The sequence below is a fragment of the Mercenaria mercenaria genome, chromosome 8 (assembly GCF_021730395.1).
Source record: "Mercenaria mercenaria strain notata chromosome 8, MADL_Memer_1, whole genome shotgun sequence".
Classification (NCBI taxonomy): domain Eukaryota; kingdom Metazoa; phylum Mollusca; class Bivalvia; order Venerida; family Veneridae; genus Mercenaria; species Mercenaria mercenaria.
In genome coordinates this window covers 11,402,112-11,425,647 of record NC_069368.1, presented here as the reverse complement: position 1 = coordinate 11,425,647, position 23,536 = coordinate 11,402,112, and the positions used below count along the sequence as shown (strand labels likewise).

At 34.4% G+C, this 23,536-nt stretch overlaps 2 protein-coding genes across 7 annotated transcripts in view; one reads left to right on the top strand and one right to left on the bottom strand.

Moving 5' to 3' along the window:
* LOC123523048 (high affinity cAMP-specific and IBMX-insensitive 3',5'-cyclic phosphodiesterase 8B-like) overlaps positions 1-12,063 on the top strand; it is a 292,542-nt gene extending 280,479 nt beyond the window's left edge. For all 6 annotated transcript variants that reach the window (XM_053549385.1, XM_053549384.1, XM_053549382.1 and 3 more), the window contains one exon: positions 1,486-12,063. In XM_053549385.1, coding sequence (XP_053405360.1) covers positions 1,486-1,685 — 200 coding nt within the window. In that variant the 3' untranslated portion in view covers positions 1,686-12,063. The remainder of the gene's footprint in view (positions 1-1,485) is intronic.
* A 2,396-nt stretch (positions 12,064-14,459) lies between these two features.
* LOC123523051 (stAR-related lipid transfer protein 5-like) overlaps positions 14,460-23,536 on the bottom strand; it is a 46,722-nt gene continuing 37,645 nt past the window's right edge. The window contains exon 6 of the mRNA XM_045300649.2: positions 14,460-22,181. Coding sequence (XP_045156584.2) covers positions 22,025-22,181 — 157 coding nt within the window. The 3' untranslated portion in view covers positions 14,460-22,024. The remainder of the gene's footprint in view (positions 22,182-23,536) is intronic.

Genomic DNA, 23,536 nt, shown 5'->3' with positions numbered 1-23,536 from the left:
TTTTGCATGAAGGCACTCTACTCGCGAAACACTGCATGCAGGACGTTTAAACTTCACATGCTGGTAGTACTTACTGAGTACACAACCCCTGTTGACTTTTGGGTCACCAGGTCAAAGGTCAAGGCCACCAGGTCAAAGGTCAAGGTGCTGCGGGGGCATTTGTCACCATTAGTGATAGCTCTTGTTTCACATTTGTTTTAGTATAAACCACGTTAGGACTTCCAGAATCGCTAGCATGATTCTTAGATTTGCCAGAAGTTCAGTGTGGTTTATACAGGTATAAACGCACCATAAATAACACTCGATCCTTAAATAAATGTAGGATTTTGGTTTAATATACACATTTCGGCTCCATTATTCCCTAAAATAATATTTGACATAAATGAAGCCCACACTGTACCAACTTCAGCTCATTCCGCGTCCGGTGTTCTAATCAGCATCGCGTTGTGATGTAAAATATGGGTTCCATGGGGCCTCAAATGGGGTCACTAAAAGAAGTTATTTTCCCTATGAGGTAAACCAGTAGCCGGACAAATATTTTGATGATGTTTTGCTGTTATTTTGATATCGAAATAAGTAATTAAACTATTTTTACACATTTCTTTATCATTAATCTCTTCAAAAATGCACATGAAACGTTACCCGACGTTCAATACCAGCTACGAAAGCAAACCGAGGTTGACTGTAAAAAATTTGAAATTCGTCCAACATGAATTCTTGATAATTCCAATATATAATTATAGAATAAAATTAGTGCAAAAATCGACAGCCCTGCATTTTATATATCTACTACTGTGAAATTAAAAGTAGCACATGTTATCAGCAGATAATCAATATGTAGTTCAAATATTTCTTCCCCACTTGATACCTCAGTAAGTGCAAACTACTGCGCATGCGCAACGCTATTTTCTAGCCTCGTTAAGACAGAAAGTTGTTTTGTAAACACAGGTGAGGTATCATCATAAAACCTAACATCATACAGCCTTGTAATGTAATGGTTTGTTGCAGACATGAAGAACAAACATCTAAATGATCTAGATGAAACAATTACGTGAATACCAACGAAATAAAGCGGATATTACATGTGTCCGGAAACTGGTCCTGTCCTGAAACTGGTTCCCAACCAGTACCCTTGAAATAAGTTATATTGTGGCTTACTAGATATGATTACTTCAGTTTTTATTCACCAATCTTCTATATGAGGTTATGCCTGTGTAAAGAAAATGAGTTTCATTATGCCAAAACTGGCCACTAAAGCTTTAGAATTGAGATCTGAAATCGTTAATTTTTTCCTTCACTGCAGATTCTTGTTTGAAAGTTGTCGTTCTGTGCAAAAATAGCCTTGTTATGTTTATGTGCAGTAAATACTGTGTTAAACCAAACAAAATAAAAATGCACACACATAACTATATATGAATCCTAGTCCATGTGAATGTCTTTGTATTTGAATTCAATTTGATAGTGGTAATTTCATTTTATTTGCAGATTTCTGTGATATTCCGGAGTTAATTCAACACCTTCAGGACAACTACAAATTCTGGACAGAGGAGGAAGAAAACCCGACCCATAATTACGACCTCCCTATCAAAGGACCAGAGCAAAACATAGACAATGCTACAAAATCCACAGAAAATAAAAGCTCTTCAACAGAAAACACAGAAAACAGAACTTGTGAAGATACTTGATTCTATCTCATTGTTTTAGTGTCTAGAATCTTAACTATGGTCATGTGATGCGTCAGCTGACCTGTTGTTATAGTCATGTGATCTCTTTGTCGTCTGCTGCAAGTTACTAAAAATAGCACAGTGCTACCAGTGAGAAGTATGAAGTTGATAAGAAGTGATGAAATTAGTAATTTGTTATAGATATTGTTAAGTAAGAAGATGGGCATGCTATGTTGAATTTCATTATAGAAATATGTAAACCCTTAAACAAGATGTATTTAGAAATTCTGATGTACTTTGTCAGTCAGTACAAAACGGGTTTGAACAGAATAGAGCTGATGAGAAACTCGAAAAACTGCAAAAATATGTGGAATATTCCTTGTCCAAACATGTACTTTATCCAGGTGAATTGAGTCTACATTCAGACTCTTGTCTAACTACTAAATACACTATTTATACTATTCCAATAGACTGTGTACTAACTGGATTTTGCCAGTGTTAAGTACACTTACTAGAAATAGACTATAGACTGTGTCACATTATTTTGATGCAGGTTGTGTAATGTGTAATACTTAATATGTCAGGAGTGTATACCAATATATTTAAAAATAAATTATTTGAAAACAGTTGTAATAACAAGGTCTATGCTGTGTACTAACAAGATCAAAGGTATTTGCTAACTTAATTCAAGTTGCGTGTTTAGTTGATCTAAGATCTATGCCAATGGATCAGGCATATGAGTAGACAATATCTAAGATGGCAGGTATATGTCAATTGGGTCATGAGGTATGTGTTATTAGGTTCTAGAATATGTAATATTATGTCTAATACTGTGTGTGAACTAGAAGGAAAGCACGATGTATATTTCAAGTTTGTGCTAAATTAAGATCTAAGGTTTAAAGAGCCTGAGCTATTGTTTATTCTAATTGAATCTTAATATGTTTATGTTGAGAAAAGTTTTATACGCTGTGATTGAAGGTTAACTGGAATTAAGGTATACTTAATTAGATCTACGGTATGTGTCGACAAGGTCCGATATATGTGTTTATTTAGTCTAGAGCATATGTTGATGAAGTATATAGTCCTCCACGGCTATCTGAGACAGTGTATAGGGACTTCTGGGTAAACTTAAAATCGGTCTTTTTAATACCACAGGTGGAAAAAAGTTTGTTTACAGTACAGTATACTGATCTATCAATACCAATTTTTTGGCAGAGTCTTTAGCAGCAAGACAAGAATAAAGGAGAAAGATATTTACAAATCTGTATCTTTATATTTTAGTATTTGTACATTGTGTAATACAAATGGTTAGTGTTTTAGCTCAGAATGCCTGGTAACTGTTGAAATTGTATCTGCATCCATCCAATACACAGATATCTGCTTTAATACTGTGTCCAAAAGAGGCACAACACAAAGTTTAGTAAATATTTTTTAAAAGCTTATATGTTATGTATGGTTAGAATAACAAAATAATCACCTCCAGTCGCAGATTATATTTTTACCATTCATTTGTCAATGTGAACCATTTTCTAGTACATGAGTACTACAAACAATTAGCAGCAATTAATGTATAAAGTTGCTGTCCTTGTTTATTTGTTGTGATGGTGTTTGTCGTATTTATTAAAATTTAATTCGTTCTTCAGAAATTCATAAAAAAAATCCCAAGATCTGTTCACAAGAGAAGCATATAATATCAAACTTAAAACCATAGAAAACCATAAGTTTCATGTAACAGGAATATATTGGATATTTTCACTGCTGTTATAACATTTATAAGGTTATTTATAATTGTCAGGGGAAAACACAATTTTTGCTCATGTGTCAACAGCAATGTCTTAAGAGCACCTTCAAACAAATCAAGACAAACTATGAAATCAGAGTTTTCATTTGCATATAGTATATATTAGAATTTAATTTATTGTCAGCTGAGATAAACTCCTGATTTTGAATTTTTGTGCCCCCCAACATCTTTTTGGGTGGGGTGGAGCTCTTGGAGTTGCCCTTGTCTATCTGTCTGTCTGACCAAATTTGTTTCATTCATATCTTAAAAAGTATTTGACACAGAGTCATTAAACCTCATGAAATAACCTTTCAGCTTGTGAAATTGTTCACCTGGTTTAAATTGGGATTTCTCAAAGCCAGACGAGAGTTACGGCCCTTTAATTTGTTAAAAATATGCATAAAAATGGTCTTAAAGTTTGTGTCATATGTATTTCAAAAAGTAACTGGCAAGGGTTTTAGAACATTAAAGGAATATCATTTAGCTTGTGAAGTTGTGCCCCTGCAGTTTTGTTTGAGATTTCACTCAGTCAGACCAGAGTAATGGCCCTTTACTTAGTCAAAAATACCTGTTAAAGGGCATAAAAGTTTGTGTTGCACAAATCTTAAAACATATTTGACCTAGGGTCATGAAACATAATAGGAATGTTCTTCAGCATGTGAAGTTGTACTCCCGAGATTTTGTTTTGGATTTCTATTGGTCAAACCTGAGTTATGGCTCTTGATTTTATAAAAAATATGCATAATGGGAATGCAAGTTTGCATTGCATGTATCTCAAAAAGTTATTAACTTAAAGTCATAAAACAGAGGAATGTTATATACCATGTGAAGTTGTGTACTTTGTTTTCTATTTGAGATTTCACACAGCCAGACAAGAGTTACGTTCCTAGACCTAGTGAAAACTACACAAAGTGCTTAAAAGTTTGTATTCCATATAACTTAAAAATATTTCTCCTAATCATTAAAGCATGTACAGAGAGGAGGTGGGGAGCATCAATGTCCTATGTACACACATCTAGCTGAAAATAATTTGCTCAGATTGGCCTAAGTATAAATTATCTGGCCTCATAAATGGTAAATGTTTTGCAAATAAGCAATTGGCAATTGACTGTCAAGGGAAGGGTCTGTTTTGTATGGAAGTATATAATGGCCATGCTGTGTCACATGAATGTTAAAGATTGTTAACTGTGATAATAATTATTTGATAACACAGCTGCTGTCTTTTAGCAGTTATGTACTCTCACACAAGCCTATGCTAGTCTGGCAGAATATTCTCTAAAACTGGCATACTTTAATCTTGGTATTAAAATGAAGATAACATGATTTAATTTGTCTTCCCTCAAATAAGTCTGTATTAAACATAAGTCCAGTGTGATATTTTGGTCAAGCCATTTGTTGTGTTCACCAACACTTATACAGGTAGGAAATTCCTTTTTTGTGACTTCAGTTAAACAAAAAAAAAACACAAACAAAAAATGAGCCCGCCCGCTTAGCTCAGTAGGTAAGAGCGTTGGTCTATGGATCTGGGGGTCGCGAGTCCGATCCTCGGGCGGGGCGTATGTTCTCCCTGACTATTTGATGAACGACATTATGTCTGAAATCATTAGTCCTCCACCACTGATTCATGTGGGGAAGTTGGCAGTTACTTGTGGAGAACAGGTTTGTACTGGTACAGAATCCAGGAATACTGGTTAGGTTAACTGCCTGCCATTACATGACTGAAATACTGTTGAAAAACAGCGTTAAACCCAAAACAAAACAAACAAAAGTTAAACAGAATACTGGTAAACTCCATAAGTTTTAAAACATTTATCTTTAGTCTTGCCTATCAGCTTTGATACTGTTTGGCCAAATCACAATGGGTCATCATAGTGTGAAATAGCTGCTATTGCAAACATACAAAGAAACATAAAAAAAATTTGCATCTAATCTAATGTTTGTGACAAAGGTAGATACAGTACTGCGACTTATTCATGGTACAGACTTATGTGAGGGAATATATGGTATCATAAGTGCACCTGTTTTTTTCAGGCACCTGTTATGTTTTATAGAGTTTAGTAACAAATGCTGTTAATGTTGTTATTCATTTGTAATTTTAAGATAAAATATTAGTATTTGTCATGTTTTAAAATTGTGTATTTATAAACATGTGAAGTATCTGTAGTTATATTAGGACCAATTTATGCAGCTCGGTACAGCTTTCCATTACTTACTATGGAAGTTTGTTCAATGGTATGGACTGGATTTGAAAAAAAAACATGGATCATATGACTAGGCGTACATCAAACTTTATGATTAGCATAATTCCCGGTATCTAAGAGTTGGTCAATATCCATCTTTGAAGAAATCTCCATGGCAACCTGCTTTCTCAGTTTTAAATAGACAAAATCCTCAGTTTAGTTTTTTAATGGAGATTGTTGACAGTTTCAAGGGAATGTGTAAGCGAGAGGGAGAGAAGGAGTGAGGGAGAGGGGTTGAGGGGTTTCTGTCAGTACAACAATGAACAGATAGGGTTTATGCAGAGAGATGAGATACTGTAAAAGCAGAAATTTTCACGAGGGTTTAATTTTCGCTATATTCACAAGGTTATACAGCTCTCGAAAATTAATCCTAACAAAAATATTCCCCATTAGTATAATTCAAATTCAAATATACCATTTTTACAATTTCGCAAATATTAAACCCCGCGAACGTACTCAAAACTTCAAATCGTGAAATTTTGACCAAGCGAAAATATGAGCTTTTACAGTAGATATAGAGGATTTGTTTCATCTTATATATTACTGATTTCCCTTTAACAGAGCTGTTCATATTCATTTTAAAACCCAAGCTGATGGAATGGTGGTCTTAATTAAGGACAACGGTTACATTTCAAACTATCACATCTACCCTTTGTATTCATGTTTATAGGATATTATGTTACCTATCACACGACAGACGCGTAGCTGGGCTAAGATGCTTTTCTGAAATATATTTTTCACTGTAGCACTTCATGGATGTAAAGGTTTTTCTGCAACAGGTTTTTTTATTTGGCTGGCTACGTCACTGCACTATCTCGATTTAAGTAAGACAGAAAAGACCAGTTCACTATAAGCAATGTTTACATAGCTTTTATCCACATGTGATTTGCCGCTGTTCCTTGTGGTATACTAAAATAGATATAATTTGTTCATGTCCAACAGCATTTATTTTCATATTCACTGCATTTATACTTTGCACACTTTAGGGTTCATTTTCTTCAAAGAGCCATTTTACAATCAGTTATATCAGATATTGTAATATTTGCTCACAATAAAAACTGCTGAACATAATTTAAGAAAGTGTACATGATGCATTTAATTTAGAAACGTATTACTTAGATTTAGCATTTTGCATTTATTACCAAGTTCTCTGCTACTATTTTTAACAATAAACTACAGTCGAACTTTGTTCACTCTAACTGGACAGGATGGTCACAGTTTGTACAAGTAATTGGCAGTGTGAGCCAAAGAACACTTCATTTTAAAGGAATTTCGCCGCGACCTGATGATGAGTTCGGATTAAGGCTGGTGTTTGAATTATTGAGTTAAAGCAAACGAAGTTCCACTGTATGTTCTAAAAGTAAAATAGTAAACTTTATTCTTGTGCATTTAGTGATACATTGTTCAACAAAAATGATTTTTCTGTAATAATATACTGTTAAATTGTTAAGCAACACTGTTGGTATACATTTGATAGTGTATAGCTTAATGAATTAATTGTGTTCCATACTGGCGTTTAAATTGGAAACTGTGTTCAAATATTATGCTATTGCAAAGTTCTAAAGTTATTAAAGTAAGATTTTTTCCTAGATGCATAGTAAAGATGAAGCATTGCAATTTTATCTTGCCTTTTGTACCCACTATTGTAATTGTGTCATGCATAGAAGGTAAAAACTCGCTTACATACCAATTATGCAGGGCTGGATCTGAAAATTACACATTGCAAATGTAAGGCTGGATTTAGAAATTACCTATTGCAAATGTAAGGCTGGATTTAAAAATTACCCATTGCAAATGTAAGGCTGGATTTAAAAATTACACATTGCAAATGCAAGGCTAGATCCAATCAAGAAATTGCCCATTGCAAAGTCAGACTAGATCAAGAAATTGCCCATTGCAAATGCAAGGCTACAAGCAGAAATCATCCATTGCAAATGTAAGGCTAGATCTAGAAATTATCCGTTGTAAATGCAAGGCTGGATCTAGAAATTACCTGTTATAAGTATATTAAGACAATATCCAGAAATTACCCATTGAATATGTAAGGCTGGTATTGCAAATGTAAGGCTGGATCTAGAAATTACTCATTGCAAATGTTAGACCAGATCCAGACATGACCCATTGTAAATGTGACACAAGAACCAGATATGGCAAATACATTTTCCTTTTCAAAGATGATTACATTTTTTATGTTTCTCATTTCAGAATATAATTTCTTTATTAAATTTATTCTTAAAACATGATATCCATTGAATTTAAAATATACAGTATTTAAGTTGTTAAGTTTGCATAAAATATTAATTATCAACATACATGTATTTTTTTTCTTTCCTATGGGGATTTAATAAGGAGAAGGCACACATGTATGAAATATTAACTTCTGTTACCTTTTCTCTCTGATCAGAGTGTGATACATTATATCATTGTGTAAATTTTATCTTGTTACATTTTTTTTAATGAAAGTTTTAGTCTTTGATTGATTTATCCGCAGGTATATATATCTGCACTACAGAAAACATTTTACAGGCACAAAGTCAAAATTCTAGAATTCCAGATGTTACAGTGTTCATCTTTGTATATCATGTTTAAAAAAAATAGTTGTTAGAGTTAGGGATGTATTTTAACATAAATAAAATTTTACTTTTCTATGCTCCCCCTGCCCCCACCATTTTGATCACTTTCTACCAAGCATCTGTCCACCTGTCTATCCACATTTTCTTCAAGTGATAATTTTCTTCTCTGAAACCATTTGATGGAAGTTTTTGAAACTAAGGTATTTCAAAAGTCCCTCCCCCAAAGTTGATCAAGGACTTGTGTTTGGCTGCATAGGAGCATCTCTACCAAATATGTTAATGACATTTTGATTTTTTTTTTAAAACCTTGTTATGATACCTGTTTATGTTGAATATTAAAGTCTGATTTTGTAAGACGTTTTATACTGTCTGGCAGTTCCTTTTACTTTGGTTTCGTGACTATGTTACACATTTTTGTGTACACTTCACAACACTTCTAAATAGTCCAGTGATAGTGAAATAGGCACTACATACACAGGTATTACTACTAGCACAGAGCTTAAGTAAATACATCTAAGAATGGAATCTTAACCCAAATTGTTTAGAAAAATGGCATCATATTAACATATCAGTGTTCCTAGGGGTTGATTGTCTTCTTTTCTCACATCAATTCCTGGGATATGAAGATTTTTTTTAATTTGTAGAAAGAATTTATTTATTATTGTTTTTAGTTTTCGCCTTATACTTATGTTTCTGTATATTTTGCGGAAAATTCATTTTTGAATTGTTTGTACAAGTGTACTAATTAACCTTTAGCATGCTAGATAAATTGTCGTCTGCTGGAAATGTCCTCTGCTTAAATTGTAAAGTTCATTCAATTTGCTCCAAAATTGGAAGAAATATTGTCAGAGTGGCAAACAGCTTGGAACCTGATCAGACGCCGATTTAATCGGCGTCTGATCTGGTTCCAAGCTGTTTGCAAAGGCTGTTAAATCCGCCTGCAGCAGGCTAAGGGTTAAATTTCGTACCCTTTAAATTAGTCTGATCTCATTATGATATTTTGTAAGGATATGGACGCTGTACTGATGCTTTCTGACTATGTTACAATTTATAGTATAAAGTCTGCAACTGAAAGGTCAAGGTCATACAGGTTAAAATTATTTCTGCTATTCAGTAGTTTCTTTCACCTTTTGAATAACCATTTACAAGTTTATATAACTACTGTTAACTAACACTTAATGAATAATCTAAACTATTGCCTGAGGTGCAAAAGAATGAGAGTTAATAGTTTTGACTATTGACTTGCAAGCTGTTTTATTACATGACATCAGAAATTAGTTCTTATATTTTTCTTCCAGTTTTAACTTTAGCCCAGCAAAATTTAGCATAGAACTGTAAATTGATAACTGTAGCACAAATTATGGAGTAGCGATTTTTATTAACCCTTAGCCTGCTGGCGGCAGATGATTCTGCCTTTGCGACCAGTGCAGACCAAGATCAGCCTGCACATCCGTGCAGTCTGATCATGGTCTGCACTGTTCGCTATTCAGTCAGTAAATTTTCAGTGTAAACCCCTTTGAATAATAAATGGTACTGTCCAAATTGAAAGATGGACCAGTCCATTACAGAAATATAGCAGGGTAAGGGTTAAGCATGATATATGCTAGCACTGGGTTAGATTTCTGGAGCAAACAATACCATTTTACGGACATGTATTTAGCCCTTACTATGCTAAATTTCTATAATGAACTTGTCCATTTTCCAATTTGGGCAGTACCATTAACTGTTAAAAGGGGTGCTTACCAAAAAGGTACTGACTGAATGGAGAACAGTGCAGATCATGATCAGACTGCATGGATGTGCAGGCTGATCATGATCTACACTGGTCGCAAAAGTAGACTCAGTCGTGTCCAGCATGGAAAGGGTTAATTAAAAACATGTAAAAGTGATCTTTTAATAAAATTGTTAATATAGTTTATAGAATTAGTGGAATATAGTTGGTTGTTTATAATTCTTTTTATTTATTTACATAAGACATGGTGCTGTTACTTTCTACTGATTTTTGCCAGCTGCTCTGTGACATTTTTTTAAACATATTAATTTTTATTTAAATCTGATATCTAAAGAATGATTTTTGCCCCCAATAGACCTGTATGTGAAATAGGGGTGTCATAATGATGCCTTGGCAAAATGAAATAAGGGATGTTGTAACTTGTTATAACATTTTAACTTTTCTGTTTTTACTATGGCAACCAAAATGGCAAAACTTTACCACAATAAAGTATTTAACTGTTAAAGGAAACCAGGATGACTTTTATCCCACACCAGTGCAAATATCTACTGTCATATACCGTACGTTCAAAGTGATATTTAAAACATGAATGCGAGTTTTATATCATGATGTATGTCTTATCATGATTAAAAAGGGCCATTGGGTTAAATTTATCAACAATTTGATATAGCAGAAATAGTATAATATTATATAATTCCTGTTTTAGAAAATGTCTATCTTTACATGTGTTTTGAGTTGTTTTGTAGATATTTTCAAGTTAGTGCCTGATATAACAAGTCTCAAAACAGCGTGACAAAGATTGTTAGAACATTTTAAATAATATCAACTGTATAAAACTCAACAAAATGACCTTGTAAGAACTTCTAATTTATCATTTCTTACGAACAAAAAAGTGCTTGCTAAATTTTTAGCTTGACTATATGAAGAGATGTTACACTCACCCATTTGTAGGTGTCCCGATTTGGTCAAGTTTCTGTTTGTAAGCTGCCACTTGCGGGAATTGATTGAAACTTCACTCACTTATTCACTGTGTTAAACTGACTCTCCATAACTCTATTTTGCTTTTTTACAAAATTATAACCCTTTTTTGTAAGCTGGCATTTCAGTACCTGGTAATGGAAATGGATTGAAACTTCACACACTTGACCACCGGTGAGATGACATTGTATTGTGCAGATTCAGTAACTCTTTTTATCCATTTTCACAAAATTATGCCCCTTTTTCAGTATTTGTATTCATTCTATTCACTTTCTTTAGTGATGAGGCTGTTGAATACCGGTAGTTGAGCTTTGCTGTCCTCTGACAGCTGTTGTTAAAACATTTCAAAAAATCTAAAGTTTGTCACTGTGAAATACTATTTTGAAAATGTTTAGCTCATTTCAGAAACATTCTGAGGTTCTGTCTACGTATATTTTAGTAAATATTTCATGTGTCTGATTTTTGTTCAATAATAGAGTGGTTGTGATTGCATACTTATTTCGTTACTTCTGTGGAGATTTTCATTTTCTCTTTCAGTAAGCATCTAGCTGTCAAACTTCTAATTACTGCAAAGTTTACACAATGTAGCAGTGCATCTTGACAGTGTACATGCAAAAACTAAATCTGAAGCTTTAAACATGTAGAATTATATGCAGTATTTTCAGCAGAACTGTTGAGGTTTCACAGTGTAGTTGTCTAGAAATTATTACCTCTTGAATAAATGGCTTTTAATCAAGGCCAAAAAAAACCTACAAATTATCACCTCATTGTATCTGTTGTATCAATATATAACATAGAGAAACAGATAGAATAGTTTCGCACCGAGGAAACAAAATGTAGCAGCATGTCCGGCCTCGTGTTTTAATGAGATGCATTTATTTTTGTAGTCCTGCAATACTGTTTCTGCCAGTAGATGTATATTGGTTTGTTGTATATTTCTTGTTAACATACATCAGAAAAATTTGTCCATGTTTTTGTTGTTTATTTCGTACTTGAATAACGACTGTGAGAAATGGTTAGTCATGTTATTTTGTAAATTATTTCTTATACAGACTGTTTCGTAAATGATATAAATGAATAAATATTATGTATTTTATATTGTTTGTTGGTGCTTTAACTTTTCCTGTAGTCTGGTGGAGCTCGTTTGACTTTTTTGTCATACCAGCACAGTTAATGTAACAACTTCTCAGCTTTGGCAGAGGAATACGCTTGGTGCTCCTCACGATTATTCAAGGTACTGACAGGCACCTGGGGAAAATTCCTAACCTCCATCAGCCTTTGTAAGTAGCATCTATGTATAGTAAGTCCTCTCTAAATTTTATTCTAAATGTTGCCACTTGGCCCCTTTTTTAAGAGCCACAAGGGCTAAATTTAGATAAAACCTTTAAGGAACTTCTAATTAACCGCTTGATGGATCCTCGCCAAACTTTGCCTGTAACATCATATTGTGGACTTCTCTTAAGTATATGGCCAAAGTAAGGCTGCCACCAGAGCTAGCATAGTAAATAATAAACATTTTCAGTAACTTCTCATGAACCATTAGATTGGACAATATTTAACTTGGTCTGTAGCATCCTTGATGGAATTCTTTATGCTCTGCTTGGCCCCATTTAGAGCTAAATATAGAAGAAGAAAAAGTTTTTTTTGCATTAATTGATACAGTTTGTCATGGCATATCCTTCCCGCAGCCTTAACGTACTAAAACATATTAGCGTCTGATGGCCCTTTCACGCTTCCGTAGTAACAACATTTATTACACAAAACTTACCTTGAAAAAATTTCTGAAATGTCTAGGTCTGCACCTCTAATACAGTTATATCTTACATCTGAGGCATATACTGACATTCTCAGACAACATCAAAAATGACATTTTGAGCGATTTGATGAAGTTCCAAAATTATCAATGTACCATTGGTCTGTTACGGACCCCTGTGGGATTTCTGTTTATCCAGAGCTCAAATATTTTTTCATAGATTAAAAGCTGGCATGCTGTACTAAAGCCCAGGTAATTTCAATTCGTAATAAAGTGCTGAAAATTGCAAAAAAAAAAAAAAAAAAAAAAAAAAGTCCACGCGCATACATTTAGACGGGATGACCCCTGCGCGTGACCCCTATGCGGCTTTCGTTTTCAAGTTTAGCATTTCTACTTTCATTTTATTTACTTCCGGAAATAGCTGAAGGTCGAGTGACGTCATTTTCTGTGTTGTCAAAAACATACATATGCCTGGCGAGATTGCATAAATATGTGCTGGCCGTCCTAAGGTTATGGAAGGATAAAAAGTCAAAGTCAGGTGAGCATCCTGAGGATCATTATGGCCCGCTTGTATAAATTTTCATTCATATTTATTCTAAATTAGATTTAGAATTCTTGTGCTCTTTATCCCTGCTCCCCACCTCCCCATCACCACCACCACAACAACACATTTCTATCTAGCATTTCATCAAAGTTAAGTAAAACTCCCTTCAGTGAATTGAACATTACCATCACTTTTTTTAATATTTAAGATAACTTTGGAACTTGTGTTTTTCACACTCTCTCTCTCTCTCTCTCTCTCTGCCATCTAAGTGTACCATTGTGACAAGTCTCTTCAGTGGAGACTATAGGATGGATAGGCAGAAAGATGAAAACTAAAAAAAGAACTTTCTCAATTCAAAAAATGTGTGTCCTTTAAAACACAGCAAAGTATATTTCTTTGAGGTCATACCAGAGTAATTTCAAGGAAAGGATGGGAGAAGTAGGCAACCTTTAAAAATAGTGTACTTCTTGGACCTTTCTTGGTGTTTTAACCACTGACGGGGTTTCTCTTGATCATGTGTACTGCTGCCACATTTGACTGCCATCGATAAATTCATCAAGTTTAATACATAAGGGAGAGCACTTTCAAAGAAATAGTTATTAGGATTTGTCTAGTGGCCTCCCCTAGTTCATGCACTGCTCTCTAAAATGAATCTGTTTAAAACGATTTTCCTGAAGCACTTCCCATCAAAATTCTAATCTTCATGAAACAGGCCAAAGGGTATTATTTAATAACAAAAATAAGTTAAATAGACGCCTGTGATTCATCATCCTGTTAGACTGAAAAAGAAGCTTGAAGCAAACTTGGCTTCCACTGTACGCAGCCTGGGTCCATGTAAGGAATAACCCCAAAACCGACTGCGAGGGACATCATTTGGATCAGTAAGACATGAAAATTTAAATGACTAGATAATTAGATGTATATAGTAATGAAGCAGACAATTTATAAACGTCTACCCTGCTAAATTTCAACAATGAACTTGTCCATCTTTCAATTTGGACAGTACCAGTAACTTTTAAAAGGGGTGCTTACCAAAATAATACTAACTGAATGGCAAACAGTGCAGATCTTGATCAGACTGCACAGATGTGCAGGCTGAACAAGATCTACACTGGTCGCAAAGGCAGAATCAATCGTGTCCAGCATAATAAGGGTTAATTGTGACTATGGGCAAATGATAACACAAATTCGTGGCGTTTTCTTTGACACTTTCGACTTTATTTCTGCACAAACAAAAATTGTTTATATCAGATATAATCACAGACTTATGGACAAAATGACAGTTCTATAACATAGAAAAACAAAAAAATATTGAGTAACATTGAGATACATATGATAATAAATGGAAAAATCACTGAATTATACAAAATGCAGAAGTAGAAAAGTCCACTGATTTGATAGGTTGAACTTAATGACACTGGTCCATTAAGACCCTTTTAACTAAAAAGATGACTCAATTTTGATGAAGCTACTGGTAGAAAAAAATGTCAATCCTTCTGTTGATCAAATTATCAAAAATATTTTATGGCTCTATCATTATAAAATATGTTTTTTATGTTTAGTAGAACTATATATGCACAAAGCATACACAAAACTTACATTATATATGAGCCGCGCCATGAGAAAACCAACATAGTGGCTTTGCGACCAGCATGGATCCAGACCAGCCTCCACATCCGCGCAGTCTGGTCAGGATCCATGCTGTTCGCTAACGGTTTCTCTAATTGCAATAGGCTTTGAAAGTGAACAGCATGGATCCTGACCAGACTGCGCAGGCTGGTCTGGATCCATACTGGTCGCAAAGCCACTATGTTGGTTTTCTCATGGCGTGGCTCAAATATAGTGTATGTCTATACTAAAAATGTAACAATGACAGCCTTTTCTGACAAGGACATTGTTTGAAATAACAATGAAAAGACAATGTTACTGGTATACAAAAATCAAATATCAGTACAGTGTATCTTGAAAAAAGACCAGTTATGTCACTCTGTATGACAACTATTCAAAGGCAATATAGGAAATTCTAACTTTTACAGATGAAAAGCTGAAAAAGATGAAAGACAGACATACTACAGTATTTGAACTAATTAACTAACAAAACTAAGGAAAATTTGTTGATTCATCTCCTAAAAACTTACTGTATTACTGAATTCCTGATTAGAAAAGCAAAACATAATTTTCAAGATTTTATTTCAGTGATCCAACTAAAAGGTTCAGACAAAAAAATGAGATTTGAATCTCAGCTCCGCTTCATTCCATATAACATTTTTTGTCTGACTGCCCAGTCCATCAGTATCAATATGTATTTCAAGGCCACAAGTAATTTGTTAAATATAAACACAATAATAAAGATACTGAAGTTTTTCTGCACAGCCAATTATACATACAGCAATACCACAAACATTTACCCTGAAACTCTATCATTCAAACAAGAGGACTAAATGGTCCTGAGTCACCATCTCAGCTATTAACATAGAAATACATAGCATCCAGACTTCATGTTTACTGTCACTTGTTTCATTACCCTGCCAAGACTACATAATATTAAGGCTTGTGACCTCAAGGTCTGGTAAATTTGAAGTCTAGCAGATCAATTTTGGCTAACAAGCTCATTCAGTCAAGGTCTTGTAGATTATATTTTGGCTACCGACCTCAAGTTCTGGTAAATTTGAAGTCTGGCAGATCAATTTTGGCTAACAAGCTCAAGGTCAGGTAGATTATATTTTGGCAAGTGACCTCAAGGTCTGGTAAATTTCTGGAGAAAAAGCACTCAAGTATGAGCATTTTAAATTTATGCATGAGAAAAAGTACACAAGTATGATCAAATTGTTTAACACTTTTTACACACTTCTGTTGCAACATGAATTTCATACAGCTTGTGAAAAGTATGCCAGTGCAGGAACAGTTTATGATAGTAATACTAACATTGCTATTCAAGGAAGGAATATTAAGCACACTTCATTTTCAACTGTAACTCAACATTTAGTGCTATCAAATCTATTTCTCAATATCAACCTTGTCCAACAATGTACATGAAAAAGTGTCCAAAATCTCTGAAATGAAATTCCCAAATAAATTTGGTAAAGGAAATATGCCCCAAATTACGTAAGATTACAAAAAAGCTGTAGGTATATATTAGCCTGAAACTTTTCAACTTAAAAGAGGACAACCTATATTACTAAATTTTACTAAACCATCAGGGAGTTCATAAGAAAAGGGCAGACTCAGTGGTTTAGTGGTAACATTGTCTGACTAGGAAACCAGGGGTCATGAGCCCCCTCTCCTCCAGCTTAAAGTTACTAACACTGGGATAAGAGTCTCGTGTATGCGTGCTTTACACCTGGCATGCTAAAGAACCAGGGAAGCTTCTGGAATTGGAGCATCTTCTGTATCTTGCACTATCCTCCCACTAACATTACTAACAGTCTTCTGGAGGAGTCGCTCATATGGGTTACCAGTGGAAACTATAAATAAGCTTATAAACAGAGAGTGCAAGAAAGACTATTTAAGCAACCAACTCGGGGAAAGTGAATAAGGATATCTGAGATGATGTAGTGTCAGTCAATTTTTCTTCATCAAAATACACTGAAAAAAACTTGGTCTTTTATCTGTTTTCCCAAGCAGACAGTGTAGACATTAATATGCATCAAGTAATTCCTGATCAAGCTTGAGTAAATCCTCTTGTTGTAACGATTTCCTGAAAGTCATTTCAGACAAGCCTTTATTCACATCTGTCAACATAAACCTTATTTTCAAGGGAAGACTGTTCCCCATTTATCTCATGAATATTAATGGAATAAACAATAGAAAACAAAAACAAATTCTGTTAAGGACGAAATTCTCTAAAGCAGCAAAAAACTGACAAGAATGTAAGGATCTTATACCACTGCCTGTGTATGACAGGGTTTGCTTTGTTTGTTTTGGGTTTAAGTTGTTTAACACCGTTTTTCAACATGTAACGGCGGGCAGTAGATCTGTAGATCAACGCTCTCCCTATTGAGCTAAGCGGGAGGGTTTCAAACCCCATGGGCAGCGTGGAATGGAAAACCGAGCACTAGTGAAGTTTTATATCCATGCTGTCCTAAAGGTATAGTATTTTATTTTCTAATTTGAAAATCATATCTTTTTTAATATTGGCTGAATTTTCTTTGAAAAATCCAGCATTCAGTAAAATATCAAATTGTAGAAAAAATTTATCTGAAATTGCTGAACTCCTTTATAAAATTTTACAATGGTTTTACTCAAACAAAAATTCTCTATTGCTTCTAAGAACTGCTTGACTCCCGACATGTTTGCTGTATAACAAGAAACAATGAGTCTGTTTTATGTACATATAATGCATCTTCACAAATATATATTTATAGAGTCGCACTTCAATTGCTTGAACTCTTTTAATTTGAACACCACATTATGCTCGATCTCATCATCAGGTCCGGCAAAAATCCCTAAGTTGTATATTTGTTTCAGTGGCTCAAACTATTGATAACTCCGACAAATTTTGTTGGTTCAAGCGAACAAAGTTCAACTGTATATTAACATATTTATATATATCAGATAAAATTGTAACATGTTAAAAGGCCATGTGGAGTTTACAATAATAAATACAGTGAATTTTCATTGATTTCATGTTTCCTTTATAACAAACTTATAAACTTTCTATTTATTTTATATCCACAAATTTATGTAGCAACAAAATAGCTAGAACAATGTTATGCCAACAAAAACAAGAAGCTGCTTTCATTAAACGCTTGGCTTGATGCCCCCGGTGGCATCCTTGTCGATACAAAGCAACCTAAGTCCAAAACGAGGTCAAGTTCAAGGTCAAACTGAGGTCAGGTGATGTCTGAAGATGAGGAATGGTCACAGGTTACATCTGCATTAGTATCAAGTCATTCTAGTAAGGGGTATTGATGCTAGATGAAATGGTCCTATTTGGTTAACCTCTTATGGACGGACAAACGAACAGACAGACAGGACAATCACTATATGCCTCCCGCATCAGCAGATTCCGGGGGCATGAAAAAGGTTCACAGTAACGCATATCTATTGCAAAACTAGACCAGAAAATTAACAAGAATTATCTTTTATAAATATAACATGTTGGCCACATCATGTGAATCAACCTTGTTTATTTACATGACCATATTTTGAATGTATTACAATACATAAACCAGCTTTTACACATTTTCAGCAATTTATATCTAAACACCCGAGATATAAAACTGGGTCAAACTTTCATTTCCCCGCGCTTGATATGTTTTTTTTTTTTAACCCTCACCCTGCTAAATTTCTAAAATGGACTGGTCCATCATTCAATTTGGGCAATACCATTTATTATTCGAAGGGTGTCCACTGAAAATTTACTTACTGAATAGCAAACAGTGCAGGCTGATCTTGGTCGCAAAGGCAGAATCACTTGCTGCCAGCAGGCTAAAGGTTAAATGAACTGTAAACTGTGAAATGTTTTCTTGCCTTTTGTTTCATGATATGATAAACAACAACAATATCTGTGTTGTTAAGAACTTATACGCATCGTAGTTTATAATACTACAGTCAATCTTTGTTCATTCACACTCGAAGGGACTGGCAAAACTTGTTTGAGTTATCAGCAGTTCGAGCCATCAAACAATATACATTACACAGGAATTTTGCCAGGACATGACGATGACTTCTAGCAAAGGATGGTACTCAAATTATCCCAGTTCAACGAACAAAGTTTGACAGTATTTAGCGGTGAAATATTTACACAAGTTTCACATGTCACTTTGTGCATGAAAATTAGCAAAAATAAAACAGCCAATCTACTGTATTCAGCCAGGTTCAGACAATAATATGCAGGTGATATAAAAATAAGCCATGCCATGAGAAAACCAACATATTGTGTTTGCGACCAGCATGGATCCAGACCAGCCTGCGCATCCGCGCATTCTGGTCAGGATCCATGCTGTTCGCTAACGATTTCTCTAATTGCTGTAGGCTTTGAAAGCGAACAGCATAGATCCTGACCAGACTGCACAGATGCGCAGGCTGGTCTGGATCCATGCTGGTCGCAAACATACTATGTTGGTTTTCTCATGGCGCTGCTCAAATTAATGATATAGTTGACATTTTGTCTGACTTTTCTGCCCAGTCTGAACCAAACAATCAATCATAATCATTTCAATATCTCTTGTGGATCACATAGGTTACATAATTTGTTGCTTTAAAGACACATCTGACAGTTTTCTAGATGTAAGTAGGCAAAAACTTTCCTACAGACAGAATTTCTTTAAGCTTGAGAATCAAGTTTAAAACGGAAATATGTATTAAAAATCATAGGTACCGGTGCCTGATCTTGAATTATCTGCCCTTGAAAAAATATTTTTTCAGTATTTTCAGACTTTCAAGGGCAGACAATTCATGACCAAGGCTGGGTACCTATGATTTGCTTTATTTTATATTTCCGTTTTTGATTTGATTCTCTGTCAGTAGACACAGTTTAAAGAAGACATTCTGTCTGTAAGAAAATTTTGCCCGATGTTAATATAGACACTGTGGCAAATGCCCTTGACTATGAACATGACAAAATGATATCGCAAAGTCCTGGTCTTTCCCATGGACCGAATTTCTTTAAACTTTGTTTACTGAATGCAAATGATGACTAAAACAGAAATATAAATTAAAATGCACAGTTCCCTTGAATTATCTGTCCTTGAAAATTGGACTTTTTTAGTATTTTCTGTTTATTACAAATCTTGTCAGATTTAGCAGCAGATGTACCATGTTAACAGGGCATTACAAACGTTACCAGATTTAGCAGCAGATGTACAACTACACATGCTGACCAACATTCCTATAAAGTTTTGTAATTCTACGTCAAATACTTTTGGAGTTAGGTGCGACACAACATTCTCGTAAGGACGGACGGACGGACAAAAGCAAATCTATATGCCCCCAAAACTCATGGGGGGACACAAAAATGAATTAAGATGTGTCAAGAATAATAGCACAATAACCTAAATATCAGCAGATTTTTCTCAAGACCTTGCTCAAGACTCCAAACAAGCCTTTTGTTTCTACATAAAAATTATAACAGAAACCATTGTTACTATTTTCATAAATGAACAACTCTAAATACATTATCAGGAAAAAGGAACTGTGACTTACTATAACAATTTAACAACTTATACAAACATAAGACTATAACACATTTTTCAGATATTGCAAAACTTCGAGAAGGAACACATGTGTTTACAGTCATTTCTTTGTCTGAAAATTTGGTATAATCTTTAATTTGTCGTAATCTTATTTAATAAACAAGAGCACCGCCTTGCGGGTGCTGACGCTCATCTGATTTTTTTTGTGTAATAGAAATTTTGTCCTACCCATGATTTTCTAAGTCTAAAAAGGGCCATCATTCTTGCAAAAAGCAGGATAGAGTTATGTTTCTTGATGTTTAGTGTCCACTTATGATGGTGAAAAACTGTTGCAAGTTTTAAAGCAATAGCTTTCATAGTTTATGAGAAAAGTTGACTTAAACATAATACCCAACCAAGAAAATGATTTTCTAAGTCCAAATGGGGCAATAATTATTGCAAAAAGCAGGATGGAGTTATGTTGCTTGCTGTACAGGGTCAGCTTATGATGGTGAACAAGTGTTGCAAGTTTCAAAGCAATAGCTTTGATAGTTTAAGAGAAAAAGTTGACCTAAACATAAAACTTAACCAAGAAATCTGATATTTTCTAAGTCCAAAAGGGGCCATAAATCTTGCAAAAAGCAGGATGGAGTTATGTTTCTTGCTGTACAGGGTCAACTTATGATAGTGAACAAGTGGTGCAAGTTTTAAAGCAATAGCTTTGATAGTTTAGGATAAAAGCTGACCTAAACATAAAACTTAACCAAGAAAACTGATTTTCTAAGTCCAAAAGGGGCAATAAATCTTGCAAAAAGCAAGATGGAGTTATGTTTCTTGATGTACAGGGTCAGCTTATGATGGTGAACAAGTATTCCAAGTTTCAAAGCAATAGCTTTGATAGTTTAGGAGAAAAGTTAACCTAAACATAAAACTTAACCAAGAAATCTGATATTTTCTAAGTACAAAAGGGGCCATAAATCTTGCAAAAAGCAAGATTGAGTTATGTTTCTTGCTATACAGGGTCAGCTTATGATGGTGAACAAGTATTCCAAGTTTCAAAGCAATAGCTTTGATAGTTTAGGAGAAAAGCTGACCTAAACATAAAACTTAACCAGGCAACGCCGACGCAGACGCCGACGCCGACAACCGCTCAAGTGATGACAATAACTCATCATTTTTTTTCAAAAAATCAGATGAGCTAAAAATGTGTATACATCTAGACCCTCCCCTTGCATCTGAATGATTTTACTTTTTTTCTTCAAAATTTGTCAAGCCAAATATCATCAAACCAGTAAAGTTCAGACAATTTTTGAGTAATATTTTGAAAGGTAAACTTAAAATTTGTATTGACCCTCTCAAAACTTCACCAGTGGCATAAGTAACCTGCATATCTTACTTATTATTCATGCAGTAAACTACTCGGGTACTTTCAGTTACATTTTTGTATTTATGTAAAATTTCATTCATGACTTCAACTGTCTAAGAAATAGAGTTAATTTAACATTAGTTTCAGGCACAGTGTAATTCAGCACTACTGTCAAAAAATACAGACAACAGAAGAACACGTTGTACTGCAAGAACACAATACTTATATATTAATACAGATTTTTTTTGTCTTCTAAGCTCCTACAGTGTGCTGGATTTCTCAACTTTTCGAAGCTTCATTTTTTTTTAGAGTATTTTTCAATTCCGTGAAAAATGCTGACATGGAGCCTGGTATCGCCTGATCAACGAGACTTCTGGGTAGCATGCCACCTATGTCTGGCTGGATTAAACTGACTAGCTTTGTCTTGTTTGGCTCTCTGAAAAATATAAACAAAACTGTCTCCTGAATATGAAATTTCTTTTTAAAACCTACTGGGACAAACAAATGAACTATTTCAAGATATAAAAAACTTTTGTACAGACAAAAACCTCCAACAAACAAAATAATCCATCAGTTAACCTTGTTTCCACTGGCAACATTATGCAAATGTCTCGTATAAAGGAAAATAACTTTGTGAATCACATTGCCTCTGTGGCCAAACAGTTAACTGATTACAAGCTTGCAGTAAGTTGCACCCTAACAATGTTGGTTCAAGTCTCACTAGGAACGAGCTCCATCATATAAAGTCACCGACATCTGCCTTGCAGGAGGCCAGCAGTTCTATAAAGGTGTCCCACTGTGCCTTAAACAGTGCACAGAGCCGCCTAGGAACCGAATGGGCACCTGGGGTTTTTTTCAGCAATAACGCTTGAAAGATTGCCATGTAACCTAAACTATGTCAGTGTGGCATTGCAAAAACAAAGCAAGACTTTATTATATACATATAACTTTAGTAGAAGATGCTACAAATAAGTGTGTTTTAAGTGTGACATTAATGGCCTGTAAAGGAAATAGATCACCACTTCAATATATTATATATTATCATTCCAAGAAAATATTTCAATGACATCAGCTAATGACTTGAAATGTCAAAAGTAGCAAATGCAAAAATTAAGTTGAACAAATTACCTGCGATTTTTACGATCTCATTTGCATAATTTATAGCCAGAATACAGGCCTCACGCATTATAAAACATCAGCACAAAACTGGCAGTACTGAATCTAAATATGGTTGCAGTTAAAGCTGTTTTGTTCCTTTGCCAATTTTCAGCATTGTCAATCAAGTCTCTCATATAAAGTTATAATTGCTGTCAAAATCAAAACTGACATAAATTTATATGTCGTTATACTGGTTACAGGATGCACAGTGCTTTTAAATGTTAAGAAGCTATGTTTATAACAAGTTAAAACTAAAATCACACCTTTCGACTAACTGTAAGACAATATAGCTCTGGAAAAAAATGGTCTGAAGTGGCTCAGGTTATAAGTTTTAGTGATACACATTCTGTTAAAGTTTGATTTACGATCCAGTTATTAAATGTTCACTAATAATTTTGAATAATTCAAGGGCCATAACTCTAGAGGTACAGGTTCAAACTTATAAGCTACCTACCTCTACGTATATTATCGGACGGTATATAACACAATATACCTTAAATAAGGATGGTTGATATTGAAGAAAATAATTAAATGGACACTATCAAATTTGCAATGTCAACCAACTGAAGGGGCATAACTCAAGACATTCTGTTTAAAATTAGTGATTCACATACAGATAGTTTTAATCAGTTA